At 55.5% G+C, this 23,759-nt stretch overlaps 3 protein-coding genes across 3 annotated transcripts; 1 reads left to right on the top strand and 2 right to left on the bottom strand.

Annotated features, from left to right (window-relative positions):
- Window positions 1–1,869: 1,869 nt before the first annotated feature.
- NCLIV_008000 (putative CMGC kinase, CDK family) lies at window positions 1,870–6,141 on the bottom strand (the record flags this gene model as incomplete). Its single annotated transcript, XM_003880312.1, has 2 exons — window positions 1,870–1,965; window positions 3,349–6,141. 2 exons carry the CDS (start codon window positions 6,139–6,141, stop codon window positions 1,870–1,872), a joined length of 2,889 nt encoding a protein of 962 aa, XP_003880361.1.
- A 6,072-nt stretch (window positions 6,142–12,213) lies between these two features.
- On the bottom strand, window positions 12,214–14,476 carry NCLIV_007990 (conserved hypothetical protein; the record flags this gene model as incomplete). The annotated part of the gene is made up of 4 exons (XM_003880311.1): window positions 12,214–12,354; window positions 13,061–13,185; window positions 13,722–13,911; window positions 14,258–14,476. The coding sequence occupies 4 exons, from the start codon at window positions 14,474–14,476 to the stop codon at window positions 12,214–12,216; spliced, it is 675 nt and encodes a 224-aa protein (XP_003880360.1).
- Window positions 14,477–16,756: 2,280 nt separating this feature from the next.
- NCLIV_007980 (conserved hypothetical protein) lies at window positions 16,757–22,905 on the top strand (the record flags this gene model as incomplete). Its single annotated transcript, XM_003880310.1, has 2 exons — window positions 16,757–17,959; window positions 18,304–22,905. The coding sequence occupies 2 exons, from the start codon at window positions 16,757–16,759 to the stop codon at window positions 22,903–22,905; spliced, it is 5,805 nt and encodes a 1,934-aa protein (XP_003880359.1).
- Window positions 22,906–23,759: the final 854 nt, after the last annotated feature.

Here is a 23,759-nt window from a genome sequence, read left to right as displayed (position 1 = left end):
CCTCTCGATTGCTGCGTTCACCTCCCGAGAGAGGAAGGCGGTCAGCCTCTCCCGTCACCGTGGCCGGAGAAGACTCACTGGGGGAGCAACCTTTTCGTCGAAGCGGTGTGGCATTGTTCTTTGCAGCAAGCTAAAAGGTTACGGAACGGACAGATTGTGTCATTTTGCCACGGAACTGCCAAGCCAAACGCTCAAGAACGGGGCTTCTCCGAAACAGCTGGTTCGATTCGTCTTCAGCGTCTTCCCGCAAGACACATTCGGCGATCCGAGTGCACGCGCCGCACGTCGAGCGAACAGCCACGGGCGTCTCCACTTCCGCCCGTCGCAGTTCGACTTTACTTTTTCCAAGGCAGCCAAAAAATATAGTAAGAAGAGAAAACAGATTCCCCGTTGAATTCACGTCTCCTATGCTCCGGGACGTCTGTTGCGTACGCGGCTGCAAAACAGGCTGCGGACATCCTGCAGGATGCAAGCGGGCGAGGGCTGAATGTTTGACAGCAGGAGGGCCATTGTCTAAATAGATACAGACTGAAAACTTCACAAGAAATCTCCCTTTTGCAATCTCTTTCTCGTCTTCCCTTGTTTTGTACCTTCTGGTCTGGTTTCCCGCCTGCTTCCGGGACTTTCCTTGACTTGGTCATGTGACCTGGCATACCGAACCAGCCTGCAACAGGACTCGTTGACGCTTCGTTTTCTTGAAAAAACGTGTACGTAAACACATGTCTGTACGTGTGGTTCCAGTTGCACGTCTCTCCGGCTTCTGAATGCTTCGGTGTCTTCAGGGGTAAGGGGACCAACTCCCGAAGACCGGCTGAAACCAAACGTGCCGGGGTAGGTGTCGACACGGATGTAGTTCTGTTCGACCTTAGCAGCACGTGCCGTGTCTTTGGTGAGCTACTGATAGTTTGTACCACGTTTTTGCCACTTATACTTGTTTCACTTGTTCTAGAAAAACGATATTGTAACGCCCCCATAGGGGCGGGGCAGTCGGTCACTGTTCCTCGTATACTGGCAACGGTGAACAGCCTCGACCGGGACGCGTACACACGTAAGCTTGTAACGGGAGAGGAGAGGTTTCTCTGTTCTCCGTGAGCGCGTTGAAACAGCTAGACTAAGGCTTGTGGAACCCGTATACACTCTGAAGGTGGGCTGTTTAACTGTCATATTTTCGGGGCATTTGCTTGGATATCCAAATGCTGCCCTCTGCCTCGTTGGGGTTTGCCTACAAATTTGAATCTGATCTATCCACATGCGCGCGGGGATGAAAAAGGCGCTCGCCCGCGTTTAGTTGGACGGGTTTCTTTCTTCTGTTTAGGGACGGTGAGGTCACTGCCCCGAAAAGTTTCCTCATCGGAAAAATCAAGTTCGCCAAAAAACACAACCTGCTTCTGCTCGGGTTGTTGTAGACCGATTCTAAGCAAGTATGATACACACAGTATATCACTGGCTTCTATTGGAGTCACTGACCAACCAGTTGGCCCGGTTACAAAAAAATGGAATAGAAATTGCTGTACACCATGGCATTATCGATAATGAACCGTCAAAGTGTAAGCATCTCACAGTGCTAGAACAGGGGCGTGAATTAGACACCTACAACGTTTACAGGGGGATACCCTCGCTGTCAGTATGCACAAGTATATGTAGATACGGACATGTTCAATGTAAGCAAAGGTATCATTGCAACTTATTAACTGAGAAGCAGACGAAAGGGCCTTTTTGACGGGCGACCGAGTGAAACCGACTTCCTAGCTCAAGGGAACCTCTTTCATGTGCGGTGTCGTCGCTGATATGGGCGCTTGAAAGAAAAGGGACACTGCATTGCACGGTATTTTGTCTTGTTGAATAGAGTCAAGAGTTCTTCGCCTTACTCTATCCGTCAAGCCGAGCCACCAAAGTCCCCTGGAAACTTAACCGGCGGGTGTGGACGCCAGGTATTTCAACTTCCTTGGCGATGCAGTGGACATCCTATGAAAGGAACAGGGAAAAGAGTTGGAAATTTCAACTAATAACAGCAACCGTATGGATGCAGGATGAGAAAAAACATGGCCAAAGTAGGTGTGTATTTCGAGGGATGGAGGAGGGGGGCTGCTGGAGATGTCCACATGGAAGCATCCCCTCTCATGTTTGCCTCAGGAACTGCCGATTCACTTGGCTTTATCGAGAGCATGATTGTGACGGATTCCCTATCTCTGCAAATTTTCTCACTAGTTAACAGCGCAATGAGCCGAGAAAGATCATAATTCGTCGCCAATACAAACGCCGTCGAAGAAAGGGTGTTTGAGGGCTTCCTTTGCTGTTATCCGTTTGTCGGGCATCACCTCAAGCAACCTGATCAACAAAGCAAAACAGGTCCGCCGTTTTCCATATCGTTTTCTTTTCTGTTACGAGACAAAGACAATCCCGAAAGTCATGCGTCCACACTGGTACGGACGATGGGGCTTTCATTCAACTCGAGTGTGTTGTTTTCTGTCTTCTGTCTCGTCAAATTTTTACAGCGTTTAACCGGTTCGGTGCGCTTCGTTTTTGTGTGCTTTTTCTCTTGTTCGTCTTGCGAGGATTGCACGCTGCATCTGTGCCACCGAGAGAAACAAATCTTGCGCTTGAGGCGCACCCCGCCATATGTGGATTTCAAAATTTTCGTAGACGTAAGTCTGTGCTGGGGTCTATGTCTTCCGGGCAAACGCTCAATGCATCTGAAACGTCTTCAAACGGGCAAAGTGGTTCCGTGGACTGCATTTGTACACGTCGATGCATGTTGTGCGGCACGAGATCTCCATATTTGATGCTGTTTTTACACGTAAAAAACCCCATGTGCCGACCAGCAAGATTGCACAGTCCCACCGCTGCTTGCTTCGGATGTGGCCCGAAGCCGATTTCTGCTTTTTTCTCTGCGGCCAAGCATACTTGGTTGCCAGGTCCAAGAGATGCGGTTCTGCCAAGGCGTCAAGACGACCATTCTCTAGGAGAATTCTCTCTAGGGGTCGTTCTTCTCCTTCAAAAGCTGGAAGAGCTTCTGACTGCAAAAAGGAGATTAATCAGACATCATGTCTGCCTTTGAGTACTTGTATATCTCGCTTTATTGGTCGTGGTTTCTTCTCTCTGAAGGTTGCCACGTACATGTGTGTCCCTTGGTTTCTCTGTGCGTGGACACTTGGAATATCTCCTGTGTTTTCTGGCGTCTCTCCAACTGTCCCACGCGGAGAGACAGCGATCGAAGCCGGTCGTCATATCCATTTTTCATGTGCGTTTGTATACGCGTACGCAATCAACTCACTAAGACTGCATACACATTTATACGCTCTAAACGGGGAGACTGCTGGGATTCCTAGTCTGTGGTGCTCGGCTTACCCAGAATTTCCACTCGCTGCTTCTTGTCAGGGTTGTTTGTCGAGATCTTTTAGGAACACTCGGTCTTCGGCTACCTTCTTGAGACTGCTGGTAAACAGTCGGCCCATCTTTGGGATCCTTGCATCCTTTTCCTTCCTTTTCGCCCTCTCTTTTTTCCCCACTCTCGTCCTCTCCGTTAGAATTGCCCAGCGTCAGAGATTCCTCCACGCATTCTCTTCGGCGTTCTTCCTTTTCTTGTTTCTCTCGCCGCCACGGATTCCCGAAAAGGCGCATGATGGCCATGATACACTGGAACTCCGAACACCCGTCGATAAACTCAGTGCCAGTGAGCAGTTCCATGAGAATGCACCCTGCGCTCCACACGTCGACACAGAGAGAGTAGGAGCTGCTTCCTAGGAGAACATCCAGCGGCCTGTAGTTTAGCGTGATGATTTCTGGGGACAGAGAAAAGCTGGTTCGCCAGGCTGTATTTTCATCGCTGTCTGACTGCAGACTTGATTCCGGGGTCCCGGAGCCTTCCAAGCTGTGCCTTCTCGTTTTCTCCGAGCTATTCCCATGATCGACTTCCCGGCCATTGGTCTTCCCAGGTTTCTTCACCCGATGCAGCGCTCCTGGCGCCGCTCCAGAGGAACGGTTTCCATCAGGTTGCGAAGTAGCAGCAAGGCTTCTTCCCGGTTTGAGCGGCTCTTTCCCCCTTTTCTGGGACATGTCTTTCGATTGCCTAAAGCCGCCTTTTTGGGTCTTCTGATCAGAGGCCATCATGACGGCAGGAGTCGTAGACGCGGTGGCAGATAACTGATGCTTTGGCATAATTGAAGAAGAGATGTAGAAAGGGAGCGTTCGCGCCAAGCCGAAGTCTGCTATCACGACCTTCCTGGGCAGAGGAGGATAGGGGGGCGGGGCTTCCTGTTGACTTGTGTCTTTGCTCCCGTCGTCCTCGACGGTCTTCTGAGAAGAGGTCCGGCTGTCTCCCTCTTCTTGTTGACTTTGGCCTGTACTCGGTTTTGCAAGATCCTCTTTCGCTACGATAACACTGCTGCTTTCTTTACTCGGCAAAATAAGATTTCCTCTCCCGTTAGAGGGTTTCACGCAGTGGGCGCCTCCTTTACTCTCCACTCCTTTCTCCACTCTAGAAGGAAGAGAAGCGTTTCCTGATGCATCTTCACTTTCTTCAGTCGTTCGTCCACTTCGTGATCCTTCTTCCTCCTTTTCCCTCTCACCTGATAGTTCCGAGTTCCTCTTTAGTAATTTTGTCCTCAACAGTTCGGCAGCTGCTGCGGCAAACTCAGCAGCCTTGGATCGACTTGCCAGATGCACCCCGGACTCCAAACTGGTCATGTGTCCTTCCTCTCTTACGCTCGCTTCGTCGTTTTCCCCGCAGGCAAGTCTCGCAGCATAGCATCGGGCAGAGGATACAGGAGAAGGAGGCGGTGGAGGGGGAGGCGGCGGATGCTGTGGGATCCATTCTACCAGAATATTATCCGGTTTCAAGTCTCTGTGAGCGATCCGATGCTCGTGACAAGCAGCAACACCTCGAAGAATAGCTTGAGTGATCGTCCTACAGAGCGCAAGAGGAAGTCCGCACGGTGGCATATCGGGGTATGAGAACGGAGCGGGAAACACAATGTGGCTTCTCGGATCTCCCCATGTTTGCGATCCGGGCGACACGGAAGAAGAGCCTGACGTTCGGGCTTCGGTGACGAAAGCGAGATCCTCGTCCTTCTTCTCTCGCTTTTGTGATGAGGAAGAACGCTTCTCTCTGTCCTCGCTCAACGACTCTTCCTCTTCGCGCTCATGAAACAGTTTCGGAGGGTCCCCCCCGGAAGGGTGGGCGTGCTGCTGAGACTGGTGATTGTACAAAAGGTGCTCCTGCCAGCAGGCGTAGGTCCGCATCAGTTCCGTGAGACTTCCTCCGTGAATGACAGGAAAGGACAAATAGACCCGACGGCAGCCTACAAAGACGCGGTCGAGTCGAATGACGTTCGGCGCCCCACGGAGTGCCTTCAGACTTGCGACTTCTCGCTGGACGACCGCTGGAACCCCTCCTCCCGCAACGGAGTCATCATCTGTGGCGTGCCGGGAGGACTGAAGATACATGCGTTTAAATGCCCGCTCCTCTCCTGTCTCTTTATTGCGAACTAGATACACCCGGCCATACACGCCCTCACCGAGAAGTCGAACGCCCTCCCATTCATTCCAGATTTGTTCATCTCGGTCACACAGCCGCACAAGCTTCTCTCTTTCCGTTCCCAACTCCCCGCCCTCGGCTGTGTCGCCAAGGGGCTTCGAAAGAACGCTATTCGGAGCAAGGCCGTGTGTATCCTGGGACACCGCCGGGGCTGGCTGCCGAGTCGCATGGGAAGCCCAACTGGCGCGTCTCCCAAAGCCCCGACCGTTGGCGAGAGGCGGCACTGCATGATCGTCAGAGGCGGGACAAGCATCAATCGCAATTCTCACATTTGCTTGTGTGCGCATCGGATTCACACTCCCCTCCTGGGTAGCAGTGGCGCTGCTCGTTTTCGGCTTCTTTGGATTGACCCATACACCTTTTCTGCAGTTCTGGCCGCCCTTACTCCCTCCCCCATCCGGCAAAACGCCATGTCCTGCACAGCTGTCTCCGGCGACAGCCTCGATTCGCTCGCTCACCGGTGCGCCGTCGCCCTTCCCTCCAGAATTTTTCTTCTGAACACTCGGCCCACTCTTCGGGACGCCTTTCTTGTGGGGAATGCCAGCAGGCCTTCTTCGTCGTGTTTCGCCAACACCAGTCGGAGGGTCAGAAGAGGAACTCGACATTTCCGGAATGTCTCTGGCGGTGACGCATGCACATGCTTGCCTGCTGTGGTTCGGTGCCTCGTTGGTTGTCCCTCCTGGGTCGGATTCGTTTTGTGCATGCTGTGAGGTGTGTCGAGAGGCCGCACAATTACCCTCACCAAAGTGCGATTGTATGGAATCAAGTAAAGAAGACGAGCTCCTCGAGTCATTCTCATTAGATAAGGTAAGCACCGGGTTAAAGCCATGCCGATCGGCATGTGTGTCTGCCTTCCCTCCACACTTTGCACCAGCAATGGCGTTGCCTGAGGCTCTGTCTCCGCCAAGAACTATTCCTTCGCCATCGGTTGCGACCTTCCACCCATCCCCTCTTGTTTGGTTCTTCTGCTGCTGCATGTGGCGCTCGTTGAACCCCACCCTCTTACTGTCTGGCACAGAACTATCGCCCGGCCCATCAGAAAGTGGAAGAGCAGCGGCGTAGACCATCCCTGGGTCGTTGCAAGAAATCAATGGGACTGGTACGGCGCTCGCGACGGAGGCAGACTCGACACAGCTTGTTCCCGCGGATTGTTTTGTTTGGGCTTCAGTTGTTTTAGCACGCTTACTGGATATCATCCCGAATCCCCTCGGCGCGGGAGGAATGAGCCTCAGCTCCATACTCCCTTCTTGCTCGTGTTGCCAGGGTTGGGGTACGACGTTAGGCAAAGGGTGTGGTGGGCGCTTTTTCTGGTTCCCAGGAGCCAAGCCGTCACCGGGGACTGGGACAGGACGCAAAATGTGACCGGTTTCTCGTTTTTGTGTGGCAGTTGCAGAATGAACTACCGTGGGATGCTGAGAGGCCGCTCTATCTGCCCTCTGACCTCCTGGGGCCAAGACACACCCGTTGTCGGTCTCTCGAAGGACAATCCGTGGCAAGGGAAGACGCGCACGCACCATGGCGCTCAACAAAGTGTGTGGAGAACTCTCCTTTATGGACTGTGCGAAACAAAGACCGATTTCAGGTCCGTAGCCAATGCGCCTTGCTCAATGGCCCTGGACTGCCCGCGTCGACCGACTGGAGAATCCGTAAATGCAGACGCCTCTGAATCAGGTTTCGACACGAGTCACCGTGACAGATGCCATTCAAATTGTTGTTTCGCCCGCATGAGGCAGGTAGGCTTATCGAAAAAGTTCCGACACTAGTGTTTGCCCACGTGTTGCCGGTCCTCGACCAGGTCTTACAACTCACGCGTTTCGCTGTCGCCCTGGTTGTGAGGACGCTTGAAGAAGTGCAGATAAGAAGACAAGAAACCGCTCGTACAGAAAAACGAAGCAACGCCACATGTGCCCTCCAGGGCGATAGTTGCATGAAGGCAACAACTTTACCTCCCTAAGCGAGACAGCAAAAAACGAAAAACGATGACTAGGATATTGCGGAGAGGACTAGCAACTAAGGGGTAGCCCTGTATTGTGCTTCTTGTCCTGTGTTTGTGCGCCTGCACTGCTGCTGCCATGTCACTCCTTGTACGTTTCCCCTGACCGGTTTGGAACACCTCACATCTGGATCGGCTCAGCTGCAGGCTGCCGATGCCTCTTGGCCGTGAAGTAGAGAAAACATCATGCCAAAAGTGAAGGACGCCAGATTATTGCCATGTGGTCATCGAGTCAGTTCTGTTGTTGTGTGCCTGACAAGTCCCGTTATTCGGCGATGGACGCCCGGGTGTGAAATACTAGATGGTTGAATGAAGAAGCGCTGAAAAGGACGGAGACAGTTATGTGGACTGCCCTATGCAGAGAATACACAGTTTTCTCAAGTGAGAATGCAGCAGTTGGCTTTCCTGAAAAACGAAACTCTGGGGACTTTGCCCAATGGCGCAAGCCCAGTGGGGATTTCGAAGAGATCGCCGAAATTGTCAAAGAAGAAACAGAAAAAGCAGCGCTACAACGTATACGCTATCGTAACATGGTATTTATTTACTAGACAAAAACCAGCAACGCCGTGGCGAATTCTGCAAGTCGAAACGGACACTTGACAAACTTGTACCGCACACCAGATGAGGAGGACCGTCAAGACTTCTTCGTGACGGCTTCGTAAGTCGCCCAGCGAAGCGTGAAGATACTAAAATGGATGCATTAGAAGTGAAAGGTACGAACCCGAACGACCATAAGACGTAGCAGTGACAGCAGAATAAAAAGCAATTTGTAATCGAGGAGCGGCAGCAGAGAACTGAAGGCCAAGAAAGATGAGAAGCCAACAGAAGAGGTACAGAAGAAATGACAACAAACAAATACTTTTGGATGACTGTAAAACAACACAAAAATGTGTGAGACGGGGACACAGTGTTGACATGGGAAGGGATAGTCGACATAAAGCAGACGTCTTGAAGGGGAACCTGGACAACATATCTGAGGGGAGGCGGCTTTGCCAGCTAATTGAGGGGGGGGAAGGACTCCAGAACGGAAATAGATGCTTCAAAGGCAACCAAGAAAAGTTAGTATTCGCATCCTTTCGTTTCCTCGTTTTATAGGAGTTTGCTTTTTCGGCAGCTTGGATATATGCGCACAGGGTGCAATACCTTAAAGAGAAACGAGAGGTGAGTGGGTATGCTTTTCGAGTTCAAAAACGCAACCAAGATTTACATGCAAAGTGAAGCTTCTATGTTCGCGGCTGCCACTCGTAAAAGTGTGTCGCGGGGCAGAGAACCAGTGTTTGGTTTTTGATCGAGATCTTCCCTGACATGAGGGTGGAGGAAAACGAGAGCGGGCAACCCTCAGGCCCCAGATGTCCACATGGTCTGTCCTACGACCACCGCGATCGTGTAGAAAGCGTAGTTTCCGAGCACGAGAAAGGCAAGAAGCGCTCTTCTGTTGTAGAGAAACGATCACAAACTTACAGGCTATGGTTCGCTCTTCTGTAGTTTACGCCCCGACTGTTGGACTAAGGAAAAGCCAAGGAAAAACCAGGTTCCTAGGTACTCCGCTCTGTAAGGCAAAAGGACCATAAAAACTTTGGTGAAGGCATTGCTTTGCCACTCAAATGCAAGATACAAACAGCCCCGATGTATACATGCCCATATCCGCACATTTATGCGCATATCTCGAATGTTTATATAACTTTGTTGCTCAGCTTTTGACACCAACTGGGACTTCATGTGGTGTGCCTAAACAAGACTAGCTGGAATACGTCGGCACCGGTCAACATAAACAAAGTTGAAGCAACGTTAGCCAAGGTAGCTGTGGACCTGTCCTGCGCCGAAGGGAGTTATGTAGTCCCTCCTCCGAGCCCGATAACTTCAACCTGTAGCATTGCTGATGGGGTTTCCGCGCTCCGCCTCTGCATACTGCCTTTGGGGTTTGAATTTAGTACCCCCCTGCATCGTGGTTCATTATTGCCGGCAGTCAGGCGCGGGTCTCCTGAGGATCATTGTTCCCCAAAGTACGTGAAACGCCCCTACGTGTCACAGCAGGACACTGCAGGTCCCAAAGCAAGACACATCGACTAGTTTCTTCAACATTAAACTCAGGTTCTACTGTCTCCTGCTCGAGGACTCTGTGTGCTAAACAGACCGGAGGGAAACCGGGCACTGCCTTTGCTATCAAAACGCGCTGTCGCGGAACTTAGGTCTCACAGGCCGTCTACGTAGGAAAGAACTTAGAATATCCCCCGCTCGGTGAACGTTTCGGGGTGCCCTGAGCTTACATGCTACCAAAAACTAAAACACGGGAAACGACTTTCTACTTCAGTCCATATGAAATGCTCATGTTCGCGTTCGATCAACTGTCCCAAGGTAAAATTTCGTCTTAACTTTAATTCGACGACAGTATGAGGACAGACAGCTATAGGTTCATCGATGATGTGTGCTGTACGGGCACGAATCTGGAGTCGGCAGCAAGAACGACATCGCACAACGATTATGTTTAACTAGCCGCTCGTGTACTTGGTCATTGGCTATATGCACTGATCGGTGCTAGTTTCCATCCGGCCCCGCGGGCGCTTTGGACCATTTTTGTGATGTGAGGAAGACCCAACGCATGTCCGACAAGGAGTTGCATTCGTGCTGTTCGAGACGAAACGAACATGACGATTGAGCCCCTGTTCCTGCACTCGTCACACAGAGAACCACCACCCCCACCAGGTAAAACATAAAAATCCCTTGGTCCTGCTCCCGTTCTCGTTCGTGAGGGAGGCACCTCTCGTCTGGACCTTTCAAGGACCACCGCGCCCACATGCGGGAGACGAGGAAACACAAATAAAAAGTATGTATATGGCAACTTTAGCACCCTGACACAAGAACCAAACTCATTCAACCATTTTCCTTGCACAAAACCTAAGTAGCCGGGGAAAAAGGAGAGACAAAGCCGAATCACGTCCCTTGCATGCCTCTCAAAACACGGGGAGAAACGTCGCGCCGAGTTTGCGCTCTCGCTTTCTCGATTTTGCTTTCTTGCCTCTCCATCTCCCTGAAGGAAGCGAGACACTCTCTTCAACCTCCTTTTGTAGGGATTAATTGCTTTTGTGACCGCCGCTTTTTCCTTTCTCTTCCTTTTCGCTACAGCCACTCCGCAGCGTTCACTTTGCTTTTACTTTGCACGGCCGATCGGCGAGCACTCTCTGTCGTGGCTGAAGAAGACCTGCGCGCGCTTCGTGCGCGGGATTTCCCTCGCATTTTCGACTGCGGCGAATCACCCGGCGACGCGCTACCCTGGCTCCGCGACTGGGAAACGCCCGACTCCACCTGGAGACGGACAGGAGCCCACACAGATGGGACGCACCGATGTGCGGAACAAATCCATGAGAGAGAACGCAAACAGCCACGTGCGACCAATTCCATGGAGGCAATCGCATCGGCGCACATGACATATACGTCTACATCCTAGGCTGGACGTTTTAACGCGCTTTGGCCATTCGTACCTACCACCTTTTTTCGCGACACCTAGGTATCTGCATATGTGCACATACTGACTAACACAAACATATACATAAATTTGTATATTTTCATGGAAATCGACCGGCCAAAGAAGGGTACCAGCAGGTGCAGAAGTGAGAATTCCAGCTCATCACCAACGTGCCGATATATGGCGGCAACGGGCGCTCTCAGTTGGAGAAAACGCATGTCACTGGAGCAGAAACAAGAGCAGAACCTATTCGAAAAGCAGGCACCGGTGGATTAGGACCAACTGCTGCACTGGATACGTTTGATAACAACCCTGAATTCCAGGTTGAGCCCCGCCTTCGTGTCGTCTGTGTTCAGTACGCCAGCGACAAGCTCGTCGAATCAAAGAATACTTACATCGCGAGATCTACCCGGTGACGCGGACTGGTCGTCTGGCTTTCTGCGAAACTTCTCCTCTCGTAGTTTCTTCTTCCGTTCTTTGTTCTTCGCGCGAATCTCTTGAAGCCGATGCTGAAGGAACCGCTCGTGAGCTTCGACCTTGACACAAACACACCCGGTCCAACACAAACCGAGAGGCATCTTGACTCTATTAAACATGCAAAGGAGCCCTTGCGGTTCCCACGGAATCCGCGGTCAGTTGTGCCAACGATGCAGCAAAGGAATCAAATCTAAACTGAGCAGTCCAGCAGATAAACGTTAAGGCTTCACTGCGCCCCAACCGGCGATGAAATCTCCCCTCAATCCTGCCATAGGTACTCCCTCTTTTGACTCCAACAAGGATCCAAAAGTGGAACTGTGGAATTATGGGTGGCCAGCTCGGATTGTAACTCATCTAACGGGGGGAAAGGACAACCTGCACTGCGAGGAGGTACCTGTAACACGGTGCAGCCTTTCATGGTCGCATGCACAAGCTACAGCATATTTCTAGCACGAATTTCGAAAGAGGTAGGTTAACAGGAAACAATTGGAAAGAAAGAGACGCTACAAGTGGAAAGTACTATCGCGGCTCCATAAACAAGAAGCTTCACCGCGCTCTGTTGATACCAGACCGCGCCCCTATCTACACTGCTGGACTCTCTCCCTTCTCCCTGTAAAAGTGGCTGCGATCTCCACCATCCCCAAATATAACTGTGCTCTCTGCTTCCTCCAGGAGAGACTATATTCGATGGATGTACGCTCCACAACGTGACGATTCCCCCAAGAACGTCCACGGGTTCTTCGTTTAGTCAGTGACCCCCCCCCCCACGATTGTTTCCCGGTCGCTAGAACCCACTCTGAGCGCTTCGTGATCCGCTTCATCTTTTATCATTTCCAGCTGCATTTGCACCGCCTGGCCTTCGTAGGTCCACAAAGCGTTAACTTGCTGCAGACAATGAACAGAGCAGGCTGCTCGATGCGCGGTTAGAGAACAGGCAGCAACTCGACGTGCAAAACCGCCGGAAAACGCACAAACTGACATCCTCCTCAACATCGTCAAGCCAAAAGCGAACGCGAAAACATGGCCCAACGTTTCCGAATAAACTCTCTGCCAGGTCGCAAGCTTTTCCTAAACCCTGTGTTTTCGCCTGCCGCTCCCTCGAGCGCCTTCCCAGTTCTTCTGCGGCGTGTTACCAGTTTTCCCGTTAAATCGCTCTGCCGCTTCACACCAGCTTTCAGCCAGCGCACACGCAAAATGACACAGGTGGATTCACATGTGAGGGCAAGTGCACATACGCCGGCAAACATACACGCCCTTTAGTGTGCTGGAAACGCCGTATGCGACTGCAACGTATACATGTGTAGAAGAGACCAGTACGACTGCGTAGATCTGAACAGGACTTGGTTCGGAGTCAGGCCCATAGTGGTGGACCCGTCAACCATTCCTCGCTTATCTGCGTTGTGCAAGGACTTCTTCGGACTCCCACAAGACCACTTTTACGGTTGAATGAATCTACACCTCCATATATATATATATATATATATATATATGTTTATATATGCATGCATATCATTATTTCTGAATGAGTGAATAGTCACCGAGATGTGAGTAGACTGTTAGAGCTACGGGGTACAGAACAGCAGTGCCGTACCTGAGCAGTTGCCATGGCCGAATGCTTGACCCAAAGCGCATTCTCAGATTCCTCCAGTTGCGACTTCATGAGGTAAAAAGGGTAAATAATCTTATCAACCCACTGCCGGTGCGTTTCATTGAGGCCTGAAGGAAGTTTGAAGATGCAGAGGAGACAGTGTCGAAAGAGAAGGTGGAAATGCGACAGCCTGCACCCGGCGATACTGCAGCAGAGTCGGTGCCGTTCCGAGCAGCCCTACCCCTGGCACACGTAGTGCCGAAATGCCACATGGACACGGATTTACTGATGAGTATGTCTGCGCATCTTTGTGAGACATGCGTACACAGATGTGCGCCACAGATACACATTACAGAGATAGACAGAGGAACAGCGATACATACAGGTTGCGTGTGTGCGAAGCTTCAACCTATTTGTGTAGCTCTGGAAAGAATTGAAGTCAAAGCAGATCGGCAGTTTTCTATCCTACTTTTAGGCACCAAATAGAGTATTTGAGAAAGCATGTCTGTAATCACTATACCACCCCAGAATGCATTTGTCCCCAGGGTACAGATCCGATTGTTGTGTATATCCGAGCCAGTGGCTGTAGTAAGAAGATATAAAACTAGGCCAGTCTTCCTAGCGGAAGCGAAATACCTACACCTCCAGTTTCCCTCGTTTTTACCTTGCATGATAGCAAAATATTTAGGGTGCGCAGTGGAGGCAACGAACTCGTCCTGTTCCTGAGCGCGCTGGAACTTTTTGCGTTCATTCTCCAGGCGGTACTTGGCTGCTTGCTCCATCGCTCTCCTGAGTTGGTCATCCACCTGTCCCAAGAGTTTCTCAGCTGCTTCTTGATGCGGTTGCAAAGCAGCCTGCGACGGTTTTAGCACCAAGCCACAGACCACGGCCAAAAGGCTAGCAACAAAAAAAAAACAGGCACGGGGAGCGCGAAGCGCGACCGGAAAGGCCCGAGACAAAAGCACACGCCCGCGTGTGTGTGTGCCGGCGCCGCGCTCCACTGCTACCGTTTCAGAGCTTTTCCTGACCTGCTTGAGAGACGAGTGGAACGAAGGAGAGACGAAAAGGGTAGACGAAGACTCCTGACCGCGGCGCGAATCACGATATACTGAAGATGACTCCTGTTACGAGATACAGACAACCCGATTGTCTATGACTTCTGACCCGCCCCGTGTGCCTGCACGATGCTTCTCGTTTTACCTGAGCCTTCAGATACTGGTCGTAGGCAAACGCATATTCTCCTTGCAAGGCAAGGTAGCGTTGCTGAGCGGCCACAGCTCCTCGGGATCGAATATCGACAAGGAAGTACCCGAGCTTTTTCTGGTCCAACTCACTGCTCCGCATTTCGAGGCCTGCGGCGCGGTAGACTCCTTCCATCAGCGTCGCGGCGCTGATTGGGAGTCCTCGAGGCGCCGCCATCGTGACAGCGGAGGGAAAGACAGAGCGACAAGCGGACACAAGGGGGGGAGAGCGTAAGACGCTCCAAAAACCGCAAAGGCCCGACTCGAGTTGGCGGCTGCCCGACGACGACAAGAAAGCAAGAGACGCGGCCTGCAGGCGACGTAGTGCACGAAACGAAAGGAAATTTGTGGAGAAAAGCGACGTGGTTTATAAACGCGACGTTGGGATGCCCGAGAACCGAGGCTCTCGAAACAAGACAGCCCGCGGAGTCGCTCACGCGACGGAACGCTAGTCACGGAACCGATGTGTGGCCACAGGTATGCATATATCCAGATAGACATATTTTAATGTGGGTATTTCCGGACAGCTGACGCTGAAGATTTTTCCTAAGTGTGCACGGGAGGAGGGAGAACGGCATCCATCAGGCCAGTCCGCTCTGTACTCAAATGACCTTGCGAACCCGAGCGTTCAGCGAAGCGCGACTCGAAGACTGCCCGAGAGCACGGCTTCTTCTAGAGACGAAAAACACAAGCAAAATCGATTTTCACGCGGCAGGAGGGTTCATTGCCGCATGTGTTTTTCGACACCTCCATACGGTGTGTGTACTTGTTCCGCAAAACGGGGGAAAATTCCGCGTGCCCAGCGCCAACACCGCATGCTACGAAAATACCTGAGGTAGCCCGTCCCGTGAATGCGCTGGGTTCCAGGCCCGAAACGGACTACTTTTTCCATGGGTGGTTGCTTTCATTGACTAATTTTCAGCTTAAAGGACGGCATACCGGTGTGTAAGGTGGAGTTCCTTCCGTCACGTCTTTCTGTTCCGTACTTTTTGGTGAGCCCGCGTCCCCTGCAGATGAGCGTCCGTTAACGTGGTGGACGGTTCTCGACGTGGCAATACGCATCACATACATACCATTTAGCGGCGCGGCGACCGAAAAAATCGCTAGCTTTCTCTCGTCGCCACACCCTTCTCTTCGGCTCAAAGCTACGCGCGTTGCGGTTCGTTTTCTGTGCCCGCTTACGCCTTCTCCATGTCTCCGTTGCACTAATTTTCGTAGGGAAACGCTTGGCCGTTCACCCAGCTGCTGCCGATTTCCTGTGTGCCTGTTTTCGCCTGCTAAAGGTAAAGTTGTGCGCTTTAGGGTCGTACGTCTCGCGCATTCGATTTTAACTCGTCATTTTCCCTCATTCATCCGCTCTTGTGGCGCCGTGTGCTTTCGTCGTCTCCGACGCGCTTGCTCCTCGCGGAGCGGCTCCCGCCCTTCGAGGTCACAGGCCTTTTGTTTGCTCTCTGCAAAAGAAAGCACACTACAAAAGTCGCCCAGCACATCTGTGGTGTCGTAAAAACACTACAGAGTTCTGCGCTCTTTCGGTGAATAAGTGTTTATCTGCACAAGCAAGTTGAGCGCCAGCACAGCGAGAGCTTTCCCCCGGGCCCAGCCGCTTGACTTCTCAAGCATCCGGGCAAAGAGGCGACTCCTTCCTTTTCCCTCGCCTCCTGGTGTATACCACAGGACGTAACGAAGTGAGTGCTTCACCTGACTTTCTCCTTGCTACTGCGTTTTGTGGATGTGGCGCATCACAGCCAACCGCTCGCCCACCGGGGAAACGAAGTTTAATTGTCGTTTGTACCACTCAGAATTCCCAACGCGGCAACGCAGTCGCGTTCTTTAAATGTGTCTTCACACTTCCTTCGTCTCTCCACTCGATCTGGACAACGCGTCCGACAACCCCTGCTGGCCAAGTAAGCGTTCTCGCAGGTGTCTGCGCAATTTTGATCTGCAAACGCTAATCGTCGACGGGTGGGCGAAGCCCGTCGATAAGAACAACGAAACATCGCGGCGTGTGTGGTTCCTGCGCCCCGCCTTCAGCACCAGCCGAGCGGCGGAGACGACGACGGGGTGTAGGGAGACACCGTTTGAGAGCACCTGGCGTCCCGCGATTTGAAGGTTCGCCTGTTTGAGCGCTGCTTTTCCGAGTGCAGGAGACAAGTGGCGCTTGGTGTGGACAACTTCTCGGAAACAAAGGGAAAGACGACGGCGCTGCTCTTTTCCCTGCCTCTGATTCTTTTCCCTCCTTGCTGAACAGCCGTTCTGTTTCTTTGGGATCCGTCGGCCTGCTGCCGGCGGCTCTTGCCCCTGGCGCCTTCTGTGCAGCAGTGCATTCGCTGCGCGCCTCCGAAGGGGGCGGCCTCCGGCTTTTTGACGACTTTCTGTGGTTTCTTCGCTCGCGAAGAAGAAATGGATCCTGGCGCGAGGCGCCTGCGATGAAGCGCGTGTGTTTTTCTCTGTGTCGAGTATGGGAAGGCTGTCGAGGCTCCTCACCTTTGGTCTCCGCAAGTCTCCTCCTCACCTGTCGACGTCCTCCACCGACGCCGTCTCTCCCTCTCAGTTCCACTCATCCTTCATCCCCACGTCGCCCTACTCTCGCCGCTTCTCGCCCCCGTCCCCGCACCCTTCGCTCTCGCCTCCCACCGCGACTGCTGCGCCGCCCCCGCCGTCTCCGCTTGGGTCCTCGCCTCCTCCAGCGCGGCGCTCGTCCACGTCTCGATCGCCTTTCGGGAGGGCCTCCTCGGCTTCTCCCTCCGGGAGCAAGTCGCCCTTCGGGGCCCGCCAGTTTGCCTCGAGGCGGGTGACTGGCGAGGAAGCAAAAGCGAGCGATTCCAGACGCGGCAGGTTTCGCTACCCGAGCGCGCCTCCCACTTCGCATTCCCCGCCTGGCAGCCGCGGCGCTGCGCTGCCCGTCGGCGGGGCCGCTGCAGGGGCGATTCGGAGGTCTGCGGGCGCGGCGGGCGCTGCGCGCCTGACCTCTAGCATTCCTTTGAAGCCCAAGTCGCTCTTCGGGCGCCGCGGCTCCGGCGCCGCGAGCGTGTCTCCGACGCGCGGACTCTGGGCCCGCAGAGACACCATTACGGCGCAGTCCCAGCACGCCCTAGAACGACCGGGCGCGGTCCTAGAAAGGGTGCCTTTGCGTGAAGAGCCGCCGGCACCGAAAGCGGAGCCGGTCGTGAAAGGGAGGAGCGGCACCGGGGGTCTGGGGATTGAGAGAAGGACAACTTTGCCTCCAGAGAGAGGCGGACCCGACGACAGGATCCAGAGGAAAAGCGTCTCGTTCCAGAAGCCGGCGAGTCGGTCGCGGTCCTTGTTTGCTTGGGCTCGACGAGCCTCAGGCAACAAGACCTCGACGCTGTTTCCCGCGCAGAGAAAGACGGGGCAACAGACCGTGGAGAGAGAGGCGAGCGGGAGAGACGACGTCCACCGGTTCTTGTCGAGAGATCTCCAGAGCTTTGGGCGCCCGGGCGAAAGGCGCGGAAGCGAAGCGAACCGAGGGTGGCGGGAAGAGAAGAATTCGCTTTCGCGAGCGGCCACCGCGAGAGGGGGAACTGGAGACGGCGAGCCTGGCAACGCGTCCCACGTCTTTGTACACGCGAGCGAAGCGCGCATGCGGAGTGTCTACCTCGACAAACAGGGCACGAAAGTCGTCGTCGAACAGAGACAACAGGTACGGCAAGACAAGTCAAAAAAGCGCAACACAGAACGGAAGCAGACCAGAAAAGGGCGCCTAGTCGTTGGTCCCCTGGGGAGTGACTGGCAGTACGACGTCCGCGCTGATGAAGCGTACCGAAGACTAGGCAAGATAAGTCTTCCGTCTGCCTCTGTGATCACTGCTCAGTTCGGCCAGCCTCTACCCCTCACCAGATTGCTCACGTGTTCCGCATCCCGTGCTCCTAGTCGTCCCTCTTTCCTGCATCCTCGAATCCTCTCTTTGTCCCCGCTCTGACGGATGTGTGAATGGTACTCTTGGTCTTTGTCCTGTCCCTTGTTCTGCCCTCTTGTGTCCCTTAGGCAACATTCGCCCGGCGTGCGTCGACGGAGCGGAGCAACTCGTTTTCTTCTCCCTCTCCTGCGTTTCCGTCTGCCTCGACTTCTCCCGTCTCGCGTTTCCCTCCGAGTGACCCTCCCTTCCCGCCTTCTCAGGCGTCGCGGCCGCGGGGCCCCTCCTTTTCCTCTTCGGCTCGTTTCCCTGGACTCTCTGAGCCGGCGAGTGGTCTCCTCCCCTCTTCCGCGGATCCGGCGAGTTCGGAGGATGCGCCTGCGCGAGGGCGCTCGTCGTCAGGGAGTTTCAGCTGGAATGGGACACCCGCTGCGCATGGTCAGGCCCCAGCGTCTCAGACAGCGGACGAGCACGCGGGCGTGAAGCGCTCCAAGAAACGTGGGCTGACGAAGGGTTCGTCCTTTGCGTCTTCGTTTGCGTCTTCGTCGTCGCCTTTTTTCCATCACGAGCCTGTTTCCGGCCGTCTGGACTCCAAAAGGGGATCGCCCCTTCCGACAAGTCCGCCGTGGAGCGACGGAAGTCGGGGCTCGCCAGAGATGACACCCGCGTCGACGGAGCCGCCTGCGTCTTCTGTCTCGCGTCGGAAGTTCGCGGCCTCCCGCTCCTCCAGCAGTCTTGGCTTCGGGAAACTTCTGGGGAACCTCTCGTCCTCGTTTTCCCGACGCAGGAACTCGACGTCGTCCAAAAGCTCCGCGTCGCCCTCCGTTGCCGCCAGTGGCTCTGTGGGGTCCGCCGCCACCGCGGGAGGCTCGAGGCCTGACGCGCCGGGCTGGGGCACGAAGGCGCGGGGTGCAAAAACGGAGACACGAGCGAGGCCGTCTCCTCCGTACGAGGCGGGACCCGGCAGAAATGGAGGTCCGACTGAGGGGACAGACCGTGAACGCGTCGCCGGTGGGGGCGCCCGAGAGCAGGTGCTAAGTTGCTATTCCTTCCGCGCATCGCAGGCTGAAAATGAGCGTATGAGCGCAGGCGGAGAGCCGCCTCTTTCTTCCGTTCTGTCTCTGGATTCTGACACGGCGTCCCTTCTCTCGTGCCACTCGCTTTCGTCTCGGAGTGTCTCCGCGAAACTGGACAGCAAAGCGCGTCCGCGAGGTTCGGCCGCCTCCCCTGCCGAGGGAGCCCAGCGGGCGGAACCCAAATGCAAGGAAGCGGTGCCAGCAGCCCACCGGCGATTCGATGCGTGCGCTGCTCACCAGACGCCGGGGAGAGCGGAGGCCTCACTCGCTTCGTCCGCGTCTGGTGCACCCGCGCCAGGAAAGAAGCCGCCTGGAGCCGACCAGGCAGCCGCGAGTGTCGGCCGTCGCAGCGCCAGCGCGGCGCCTGGCAAGTCTGGCCACAGCTTTTCAGAGCCTCAGATGCCGCCGCCCAAGGTTCGCCGTTCGGGTCCAGGCTCCTCGTTTGAGGCGCCGGCGGGCGCGGCGGATTCTTCCTCGGAGCGGCTGTGGCAACAGACCGGCGGCCAGGCCTTGCGCGAAGTGGCGCACGAGTCAAACGACGCCAAGCGCGAGCTCGAAATCTTTGCCTCGGAGTTTCTGCTCACAGAAGACGAAGAGCAGCCCCGCGAGGCCCTCCCCACACGCTACACAGAATACTCGAACCTTCCCGGTCCGGATGGCTCTCCAGTGTACGAGCGGCGCGCGACGGGAGACGTCGCACGTCACCACAGAAGCTTGAGCCGCAAGGCCCGCGATCGCGGAGATTTGGAGCACGAGGAGGCGCGGGAAGCTGCCAGAAAGAAACGCTCCCCGTCGGGCACGACCCCTCGTCGAGGCCGCACGCGAGGCGAGGTGCGGCTGCGGAGCAGCAGCAAGCGGAAGTCGAGCGTCGTCGCCGTGCGCGACGGTCGACTCGTGAGCAGTGCAGGCGCGGCGAAGGCGGCCGCCGACGAGGAAGCATATGAGAAGGTCGTCCGCCCCCGGGGCGGTTCGGGGCACCGCCGAAGCACAGATGAGGGTACTGCTCATCGCCGTCGATCTCGGAGAAAAAGCTCGACGGCGGATCTGTCTCGCCACGGCAGTGGAGGCCTCAGGCACGTGGAGTCGAGACGCCACGGCCATCACGGCTCTCACGTTTTGCGGACCGAAACGTCTCCGGCAGGCTTTGCGCATCAAACCTCCTCCGTCGATTACGAGGTGAGTCGCCCTCCCGATCTCTCCTTGCGCCTGCGGCGCCACCGGACTCTCCAGTCGCCTCTCCTTCACCTTCCCTCCTCGCCTTCCTTTCCCGCGCTCCCAGCCGACAGCATGCAGTCTTCCTGGAGCGTCGGGGGGGACGGGGGCCGGCGAGGGAGAGCAGGGCAGGAGCCCCCGCTAGGCGAGGGCCTGAGGCCGAAGTTGGACGACGCGGAGCGGGCGGAGCTAAGACGAGAGTTGGCGGAACTAGAAGCTCGGGAGAGGCACCTAGAGAAGCTGCGGAAGGATTTAAAGAGAGCGGAATCGCGCCTCGCACGAGCAGGAGAGAGCCAGGCGCGACCATCGCGACAGGGGACGGAGGACGTGCGCAAAGAAGCCCGGCGCCTCAGGGAGGACTCGAGAGTCTTCACCCGGCAGAGAGATCTGCAGACGCAACTAGACGACCGCGGTGTTCTCTCTCTGTCGAGCGACGACGGGGCCGACTTGCCGTCTTCTGTCTCGGCGCAGGCCAGCCTCTCCGAAGGTGAGAGAAGACAGGCAGAGTGGGAAGATCGCGTACGCGAGATCGACGACACGGATGTGCCTTTGCCGTATCCTCGTCGGACCGGTTTTGCGTATGAGGCTTCCCATGGGGCATTACCTTGTTGGTCTCGGCTTTCGTCCCACAACGCAGACGGTGTGGAGGAAGGAAAAGAGTTCTGTCACCCAGCGCCTCCGCGATTGCTCGTGAGCGAGTCTTGGCGCGGCGCCCCTCCTCCGCCGGAAGTCTTTGAGACGTCAAACGACTCGTGGGAAAGCCCCGTGCGGCGGCGTCCAGGTCCAGGTGCGTCTGCCACAGTTGCGATGTTGAGTGGCCTTGCGAGGTGCCGTTCCGTTCGAATCCGCACGCAGACCCGCGGGGAATGTGTGTCCCCCCCCGGAGCACGAGTCAGGACAGTCAGGGACGAAGCCCCAGCGCAGGGAGATCTGCGACCATCGTCATCGTGTTCGTCCCTTCCCGGCTGCATCAGGGAGGAAACGGTGGGGACCGACGCGCCGAATCCTTTCTTTCGTGTAGAAATGAGGCACAGCCTCTTCAGCACCTTTCGAGCCTCCGCCATCTGCAGCCCGAGTGCCCACGGCGGCCTGGCGGCCGGGACGTCTTTGGTGGTGGACTCCGACGAAGATGACTCGGGGATACCCGGATTCCTTTCAGGAACCTCAAGCGAAACTTTGAGCAAAATATCCTGTATAGACGCCAGTTTCGCAGACAGCGATGACGCTCGAGAGGCGCCTTGCGTCCCGCAGCCATCCACCGCGTCTGTCCCGTCGAGGAAGAAGACCTTGCTGCCGCCCGGCTTTTTCGGCCAGCGGTCAAAGCGGCTCACTGTGGCGGCTTCGCCGGCGCTTCCCACGATCCAGTCTCGTGCATCGCGGCGCCTGGTGGCCTTCGGAGCAGGCACTTTGTTTCCCTCGGGCTCTGCGTGCGGGGTTTTCGAGGTGCCTGTCAACGGCCCTTGTCGACAGTCGTCGGAAGAGACCGAGAGAACCTGCACTGCTACAGACTCGATGTCAGAGGTGGAGAGAGAAGAAAGGGAGGACGGGAGAGTCTGTCGCCTCGCCCCGCTACCGCTGCCAGCGACGGAGGCCGAACTCGAGCACGCGTTGACTCTGGCGGTGTCCGAAGGCCCCTACGAGACCATGGTGGGGCTGGTAAGTTCCACAGAAGCCGAGCTCGACGAGCAGCGCTTGGACCAGGAGAACACGCCGCTGCGCACATGCATTCGCCGTGTCCCGGTGTCTGCGTTTGCGGGGCGAGGTCGGCCGCGGAAAAACGTCCGTTTGTGTGTACGCTTTGCGGCCGAGATTGAGGAGCTCTTGCGCATCAAAGAAGAGGAAGAGGAAGCCCGGAAGGCGCTAGAGGGTGGCGCGGAAACGCCAGCCGCGGCGAAGGACTCGAACGACTTCGACTGGAACCAAACGTGGAACGGAGGATCCACTGCGTCCAAGCAGTCAGGGCAGGTCGACGGCAGTTCCGAGCCGCGGAGAATGACGCTGTGTCAGCGTCTAGGGTCAGGAGGTTCGCTGAAAGCCTTCGTGACTCGCTTGCGGGCCGCTCCACAGGGCCCCAGCCAAGGGAAGCAAGAGAGAATGGACACGGAGGCGTCGAGTGAATCTGCTCTGGGGCAACTCCGGCAGCAGTTTGCGGCGGCCGTTCGGTTCAACGCCGCTCGCGGCGTCTCTTCGTCTCCAGATTCGCCCCGACAGACCGACGGAGAGGCCGACAGAGACGCCAGCGACACGAGCGACTCCAGGAACTTGCACAGGGCCCAGAGAGGCGCTGCAGACACCGCAGGCGGCGTGCTGGCTGCCTTCCGGCTTGGCCGAAGAAGCGGAGAGGGGACTGATGGATGGGAGTCCTCCCGTGATGCCAACCGGAAAAAGACAGAACGACGAGCCTTCTGGCTGAAGGGAAGGCTCTTGTCGAAGCGTGACGCTTGAGCCCCAAAATGGAGGCACGCTGTCGGATGTGAAGAGGGAGAAAAAACGGAGTTGGAGAGACGCGCGCGAGCTTCTGCACACACGGGGCAGTTTAGGGTGTGCGACCCTGGCGCTCGATTCGATGTGGCAGAGAGTTGGGGTAGTCGAAGCCTGGCGGCCGTGTGGGGCCGTTTTGCAGGGAGAGGGAGAGGTCCGAGCAGAAATTCAGCGATTTCTTTCCAAAAGCACAACGCGAGAGCTGCGGATTTCTGTAGGCGGCTGTCACAAAGGGGGTAGCCCTCTGAGCTCGCGGAGCTTCGTGTCTGCCGTTTTGTACGGTGTCATGGCAACGGATCGAAACGAAGCGCCTTGGTGGGGCCCGGGACGGTGCCGCCAGTAAGTACTGCCCGAGGGCTAGAGCGTCACTTCCGTCGGTTGAGAGAGAAGAGAGGATCATGTGTTTCTAGGGAGTGGCTGTGGAGAAACGGAAGAAACGAGGTTAGACAACGCGCCTGACAGAGAAGTCCGTACTGGTGCCTCTTCGTGAGGAAGGCGCTCGTGTTCACTTGGATGCAGGCGAGCAACGCAGTCGAACGAGGCGGTGAAAAAAAATCACTAGAGGGCTCCCCATGGTTGAGGGGCCGTCAACAGGAGCTCGAAGATGTAAGGCGTCTTAGCGGCGTCTAAAAGAAGTATAGGAAGGAACGAGAACGTAAAGTCTCAACTTTGCAGCGATCCGGAGGGACAGTGAGCCGGGAGCGGCGTAGGCGTGCAGAGGCTATGCCGCACTGTTGGAGGCCCGTGGATTTGTTTCCTCTGTGCTCACGCTGCCTGAGGTGTTCCACCCTGATATCCAGCATGTTTTAAAGAATTCC

This window comes from Neospora caninum, chromosome III, assembly GCF_000208865.1.
Source record: "Neospora caninum Liverpool complete genome, chromosome III".
NCBI classification, from domain to species: Eukaryota; Apicomplexa; class Conoidasida; order Eucoccidiorida; family Sarcocystidae; genus Neospora; species Neospora caninum.
Note: the sequence above shows the minus strand (reverse complement) of the source record. Positions and strands in the feature narration are given on the sequence as shown.